Genomic DNA, 6,738 nt, shown 5'->3' with positions numbered 1-6,738 from the left:
ATGTAAGGAGCTTTTACATGCTCTTATTTGTTTGTGCCGGATTGATGGGTCGAAACGATTTCTAACCGAATTGTTTATCTAATTTATATAAATTTTGATTAGCTAAAACGATTTCGAGTGCAATCCGACACAAACGAACAAGGTCTAAGGCCTTATTCGTTTATACCGGATTACATCCGAAATTGTTTCAGATAATAAAAGTTTATATAAATTAGAGAAGCAATCCGGTTAAAAATCTTTTCGAACCACCAATCCCAAACAACCGAACAACACCTGATAAAATACTCCCTCCGTAGAAGCTTTCTAACCCTCCAACGAAACACTCTCCACCGGTGCAGCCTATACCTTAACGTACATGCACTGGCACCGCAATACTAAGCTACAGTACTTGGCTACTTCCTTTTGTAGATCGACTATCAGTCGCATTGCTCGGAGCTTCCGAGCGGGCATGGCGGCGCCGGCGAAGCCCCACCTCGTGTTCTTCCCGTTCCCGGCGCAGGGCCACGTCACCCCGGCTTTCCAGCTCGCCACGCTACTTACTCCACCAGTGCCACGGCTTCGACGTCACCGAGCACAACCGCCGGCGCCTCCTCCGCGCGCTGGCGGGAGCCCCCGGGTTCCGCTTCGCCGCCGTCCCTGATGGCCTGCCGGCGTCAGACGAGGACGCGGCGCAGGACATGGCCGCCCTGCACATGTCCCTCTCAACCGTGGTCCCGCACTTGAAGAAGCTCGTACTGTCTCAACTCCTCCTGAGCCCCACGGGCCACGGCGAGCTGCTGCATCATCTCTAACGTCGACCACATCCTGCGTGCGGCCGAGAGCATCGGCCTGCCCCTGCGTCACCTTGTGGAATGTGGACCGCAAGCGCCAGCTCGTTCATGGTTTATCCAACAGTTCCAGCAGCTCGTTGCCAAGGGCCTTGTTCCTCTCAAAGGTACAGTAATAAATAGGTCCTGGTCCTGGCTAGTGCCTAGTGCTTGCTCGTTCGTTGCTTTGGGGAAAACACTAATAGTACTCCGTTAGTTGCTGTACGTACTTACGCAGATGCTGAGCAGCTGAGGAACGGATACCTGAGCGGCACGGTCATCGACTGGGTGCCGGCCGGGGTTGCCCACGTCCACGTCCATGCGCCTCATAGACTTCCCGAGCTTCATCCGCACCACGGACCCGGACGACGCGGTGCTCGCCCTCGTCCTGCGCTCAATGGAGTGCCACCGCACCGTCCCATCCGCCGTCATATTCCACACACTGGAGGAGATGGAGAGCCAGGTCATGAGCGCGTTGTCGGCCATCCTGCCACCTGCCTACGCCATCGGGCCGCTACCGCTGCTCCTCTCCGGCGCCGGCGGAGGCGGTGATCCGGCCATCCACGTGTCAGGCTCGTCCACCAGCCTTTCCAAGGAGAACCGCGCTTGCCTAGAGTGGATCGACGGCAAGCGGCATAACTCGGTGCTGTTCGCGAGCTTCGGGAGCCTAGCGAAGCTGGCGCACGAGCAGTTGGTAGAGCTCGCGTGGGGGCTGGCCAACAGCGGCTACGAGTTCCTGTGGGTGATCAGGAGCGACCAGCAGGGGCTGGTCGACGGCGGAGCCGTCCTGCCTCCGGAGTTCTTGGCGGAGACGGAGGGGAGAGGCTGCGTGACGAGCTGGTGCCCGCAGGAGGCGGTGCTCCGGCATGACGCGGTCGGGGCCTTCCTGACGCACTGCGGGTGGAACTCGATGCTGCAGAGCGTCTGCGCCGGGGTGCCCATGCTGTGCTGGCCGGTCGCGGCCGATCAGCAAACTAACAGCAGGCTCGCGTGCACAGAGTGGCGCGTCGGCGTGGAGCTCGGCGAGAACGCCAGCCGGGAGGAGGTGGAGACGGCGATACGCCAGGTGATGGGAGGGGAGCGAGGGGAGGAGCTCAGGAGGTCGGCCATGGAGTGGAAGGAGAAGGCCGCTCTTGCGGCACGACCAGGTGGGTCGTCTTGGGCAAATCTGGAGAAGGTAGCTAACGAGGTGCTTGCTCCTCTGATAGCAGCGCACAGAAAAGAGTGTGATGATGCAATGGAACTATCATAAGCAACAACACATTCACCTATGATCATCATGTTTGTTGCAGATCAAATCAACAACAATAGCGTCTCCACGATATCACACGTGTGATATAAAATGTTGTGATACTGGTGTGCTTGTACTAAAAGTGCAACGAGAGAAAAAGAACCCTAGAGAGAGACAACAACACCCACAATAAGTTTCTCTCATGTTAATTCTGTTATATAACATTGTCTGATAATGTGGTTTTACGTACTTCAAAGGTCCATTGCTATTCTTATAGATTATAATTGCCTCTTACATATATAATCAACACTACAATTGTTTGAGTTTGGTATCTAGGGAGTCACAAATGCAAAGGTGTGGGAAAAAGCTATACATTGCAAACATTTGATAATCATTCATCATCAACAAGACATGTGTTTTGTGTATGGGCAAGTGGTGGATCTAGGGATCTTCAAGAGTCTTGACAAAAATATTCATACTATAAATATATCATCTTATCCACTTTTTTTTATCTATGTTTAGCTACAATTTACTGCTTGGTGTACATATACAACTCTATTTGCAGTAATGGAGGAGTCTAGGAAAATACCCACGCTCGTCAGGTTGTGAGTCCACCACTAGTATGGGCAACCGACAACGCCAGATGACAATATTCTCTACAAGCAACTAAGGTCATGTTTAAATGCACTAGAGTTAATAGTTAGTTGCTAAAATTAGTTAAAGACCTTCAAACAGTCTAACTAATAGTTTAGCCATTAGCTAATTTTAAAAAAGTAGATATAATTATCTAGTTATTTGTAAGCCAGCTAATTTTACTACCAAAGTTTTAACTAGGTAATTATTTGTTCTGGTGCATTCAAACACCCTTAGTAGCCTACGCATGCGTGGTTGCTGGTGGTGGAAGACCATGTCATGTCGATAATTCCAGATGCACCAGTAGCCGAGCAGCAGCATGGTTGAGAAGAGCCTTGGGGGTAAGTGTGCAAGCCTAGACATCTTCCGTAACTTGGTTCGACTCGGTTCGTTTCAATCTTGCCACGGGTTGAACAAATAGCTCATCTCGTTTTGTTAATGAGCTAACTCGAACGAGCTAGTATTTATCAGCCAAACAAAACATCTACTTATATTAGATAAACTAATATGTGATAAACGATGTTAATTTGATGTTTAATTGTTGTGGTATATTTGTTGAATTATAAGTACTATTACTTTTTTTAGTGTGAAATTGGTCTAGAGTTAATTAACAATTGATTATATTGTTGTGTATATAAATGCATATAGTTTTTTTGGCTTATAAGTTAAAGGAGCCAGCTCGAACTCGTAAATAAACTAAGTCAAACTGATTCTCTGACTCGATTTCTTAACAAATCTAATTAAACCAATTCGTTAGCCAGCTCATCCAGCCATACCCGTAGCCAGGCAACGGGCGCGGGCAGCTTCGAATTGGACTGCCAGCCGAGGTGACTTGTTATTTTTTTTTTCTGCTGCAGCTATGCGCTATCCGCTCTAATTCCAAGCTCTCCCGCCCTGGCGCTGGTCCTCCCATTATGCCCAGCGGCGGATCTTGGATGTCACAGACTCAAGAAGCGCTGGATTGCAAAAGCATGAAATCTTGGATTGTGTTTTGTTCACAACACTTGTCGTCCGTATACACTTGCAATGGAACGGAGGCGAACTGGGCCACACATTGGTCGCCGCATGCCGTACCAATCTCAACTTGATAACAGCCCACATAGAGCAGAAGCCCATCAGCACAAATGGACTAAAGTCAGCCCCAATAGAATGTGCAGAAGCCCAACTGTTGTCACAAATGAACAAGGTCCCAAGCCTCTCTAGTCTCTACAGAAGCCCAACTGTTGGCACAGCAGACTTTCTTTGTAGTAACTGCTTACAGCTAGGGACAACACCAGATCTGACAGCTTATCCGACCACTAACTGCTTCCTTCTGGTCGCTTAAATCGTATCTGTAATAACTGCTGGTCAACGCTGATCCAGTGCGTGGCACTACTCAAGTGCACCGATGACCATGATACTGATCCATGCGGAGCATATGAACAACAATATAATCTCCCGCTACAACGATCTGCACTCCCTGACTCCCTCTAATGCCTATGCAAGCAACGCAAGCATCGTCGACCTCGCGATCGAGCATCTAAGGCCCTGCCCTGTCTAGTAGTGGTTGTGCAGCACCGGCGCGAGGTTGGGCTTGTAGAGGCTCCTGCTCCTCCTGAAGAGATCCCCGAACTTGCGCAGGATGGACCGCCTCTTATTGACCTTGCGCTCCGTGCCGTCGCCGTACTGGCCCAGGTTAAGGTGGTCGAACTCGTAGCCGTAGTCGTCCAAGGCCGCCGCCGACTTGAGCTCCGCGAGGTTGCTCAGCGACGCGAACATCCGATCCTTCCGGCCCGGGCCCGGGCCCAGCCTTCCGGAGTCCAGGAACGCCGTCGCGCCCAGCTTGCCCTGCGCGTCCTCGCGCTTCCACCTCTCCACCAGCGGAAGCGGAACCTCCCGCTCTTTCGCCGCCGCGAGCCGCGCCTGGAGCTCGTCGGCGCGCTCCCTGGCCGCGGCCTCGCTGTCCCTGAGGCCGTCGTTGTCGCGCCGCAGGGCCTCCAGGGCTTGCTCCCTCTCGGCGCCGGCCTCCCGCAGGCCGGCGCAGTCGGCGCGCGCGGCCTCGAGCGCCTCGGCGGACGCGCGGGCCTCCTCGGCCGCCCGCTCCAGCGCGCGGCGCAGGGCGGCGTTGTCGTCGTCCTTCTCGGCGGCGCGCGCGCGCGCCAGCAGCGCCTTCTCCCTGGCGCGCCAGCCGGCCGCGGCCTCCTTCCAGTCGGAGGCGAGCGCGTCGGCGCGCTCCGTGGCGGACCACAGCTCCGCCTCGGCGCCCTGGAGCAGGCCGCGCAGGCGGTCCGACTCGGCGCCGGCGGCCTCCAGCTCGGCCTGCGCGTCGGCGAGCCAGGCCTTGAGCTGCTTCGCCTCCATGGTGACCGCGGCCAGCGCCGCGGCGAGCTCGTCGGCTGCCTTCCGGCCCCGCTCCTCGGCCTGCGCCGCCGCGCGGAGCTTGGTCCTCAGCCCGTTGATCTCCTCGTCCACGCCGCCGAACATGAGGTCCATGACGCTCCACTGCTGCGCCTGCGCCTGCGCCGCGGCGCCCTCGTCATGCTGCTGCCGCCGCAGCGCGGCGACCTCGAGCCGGGACTCCTCGAACGCCACCTTGGCCCGCTCCATCTCCTTGGTCTGCTGGACCAGCGACTCCAGCACCTTCATCTCCCTCTGCTTGGCCGCCGCCGCCTCCCGCTCCAGGAGCCGCACGCGCTCCCGCATGTCCGTCGTCGTCGGCGGCGGCCGGACGACGACGCTCTCCTCCGGCTGCGCCACCGCGTCCTGCTCCGTCACGCACCCGTTGGCCTGCGTCCTGAGGCTGCTGCGTGGAGTCCATCACGTTGACACGTTAGCAGCTGCTACTACTACCATACCATGTAATCTGAGAGGCAGGCAGTCGGCACCCACGGCCACCTGGGAGACGAGTGGCGGCGAGTACGTGGACGACGTGGTGGACCTGGTGCGCTCGTGCCGAGGCTTCACCTGCCTGGGAGACAGGAGCGGAGTAGTGGTCCACGGTCCGGTGCCCCAGGACCTGGATCTGCACGCACGGCAACGGCGCGCGAGAACTCGTTAAGAATTCAGATTTTCAGAGCACCGCCCTGGAAGAAGACGGCGGCTACATCGGCTGAGAGCGAGGCGCGGCGTGCCGGTGTCCCGTTCTCTCTGGTACGGTACGAGTAGGCTGGCCCGGTGCCCGTGCCGGAAAGCGCGATAAAACGGAGCGGTCTTTTATAGGGTGGCAACCGACAGTTAATGGCATGAGAATGAGGCGAGATTATACTATAAAGACCATAGTTAGGAAACCAAAATCATACTAGAAGAATTTAGTTTTTGGAGTCGAGCAGGTGAGAGTGAGAAAGAGACGCACGGCAGGCTTGACCTCCACCGTCGCGTTGCGTACGTACTGCCCGCGCGTGATCCCAGGCCCACCGCCGTCGGGTTGTTAGTTGTTGTTGTTTTTCTCTCTCTCTCTCTCTCTCTCTCTCTTTTTATCATCTACTGCTGCGGGTGAATACTGTTCCGTGCTCCTTGCTGCGTCAATCCGTTCACTTAAAAGTTAAAACTACGCTGCTGCTGTAATAAACCAGGATGAACAGCAGGTCGCTCGACGCCAAACGTCTCTCCTTGTTGCCTGAGAGCCGCCAATGCCAATCAATCAATCAATACTACCGCGTCACCTTCCTTCTGGATCAGGCCGTTGTCTTTTTAGGCGGAGGCGGTGTAGGTTCAGCCAGCGGCGGTCAGCAGAAGAAACATTTATCTGGGCGCGGACGTCCGATGTGTCGGGTCGGGACTGGCGTGACAGCGCCGGACCTGAAATAACTAAGACGCAAAAACGTGGATAGGTTTTTGTCACGGTTTGCTTTGTTTTAGCATATGCCGCGCGAAGAGAATCAGAGAATGGACGGTTAGGTCACCGTACCTAAACCCTAAAAGCTCGTGTCAGCACGCACGAGCTGGAAACGCAGGAAGGAAACTGTAATATCCAAACCCGTGTACTAGCTAGTATCAGTAGATATCTAGCGACTAGCTAGAACGCGGGTATAGAGGACGGGCGCTTGTTCCACTGTCTGAAGAGTGAAGAAGCGCGATCGAACGGAGGGC

General features: G+C 55.1%; 1 protein-coding gene and 1 pseudogene across 4 annotated transcripts; one reads left to right on the top strand and one right to left on the bottom strand.

The window, feature by feature from the left end:
- The first annotated feature begins 237 nt into the window (after positions 1 to 237).
- LOC103627324 (7-deoxyloganetin glucosyltransferase-like) lies at positions 238 to 2,541 on the top strand (annotated as a pseudogene).
- Positions 2,542 to 3,785: 1,244 nt separating this feature from the next.
- LOC100273576 (Myosin heavy chain-related protein) lies at positions 3,786 to 5,836 on the bottom strand. 4 transcript variants are annotated; one of them, XM_008683234.4, is made up of 2 exons: positions 5,545 to 5,836; positions 3,786 to 5,452 (listed from the first exon to the last, which is right to left on the bottom strand). In XM_008683234.4, exon 2 carries the CDS (start codon positions 5,350 to 5,352, stop codon positions 4,207 to 4,209), a length of 1,146 nt encoding a protein of 381 aa, XP_008681456.1. In that variant the 5' UTR covers positions 5,353 to 5,452; positions 5,545 to 5,836; the 3' UTR covers positions 3,786 to 4,206. The 4 variants fall into 4 exon arrangements, with proteins under 4 accessions (XP_008681456.1, XP_008681457.1, XP_008681455.1 ...); XM_008683235.4 differs by having other exon boundaries at positions 3,786 to 5,449; positions 5,545 to 5,834; XM_008683233.4 differs by having other exon boundaries at positions 5,539 to 5,825.
- Positions 5,837 to 6,738: the final 902 nt, after the last annotated feature.

The sequence above is a fragment of the Zea mays genome, chromosome 5, assembly GCF_902167145.1.
Source record: "Zea mays cultivar B73 chromosome 5, Zm-B73-REFERENCE-NAM-5.0, whole genome shotgun sequence".
NCBI lineage: Eukaryota > Viridiplantae > Streptophyta > Magnoliopsida > Poales > Poaceae > Zea > Zea mays.
The sequence above is the reverse complement of the archived record's forward strand: the minus strand, read 5'-3'. Positions and strand labels throughout refer to the sequence as shown.

Bases quoted from the DNA above. Each gene is read 5' to 3' on its own strand.
- LOC100273576 (XM_008683234.4), bottom strand. From the start codon at position 5,352: ATGCGGGAGCGCGTGCGGCTCCTGGAGCGGGAGGCGGCGGCGGCCAAG.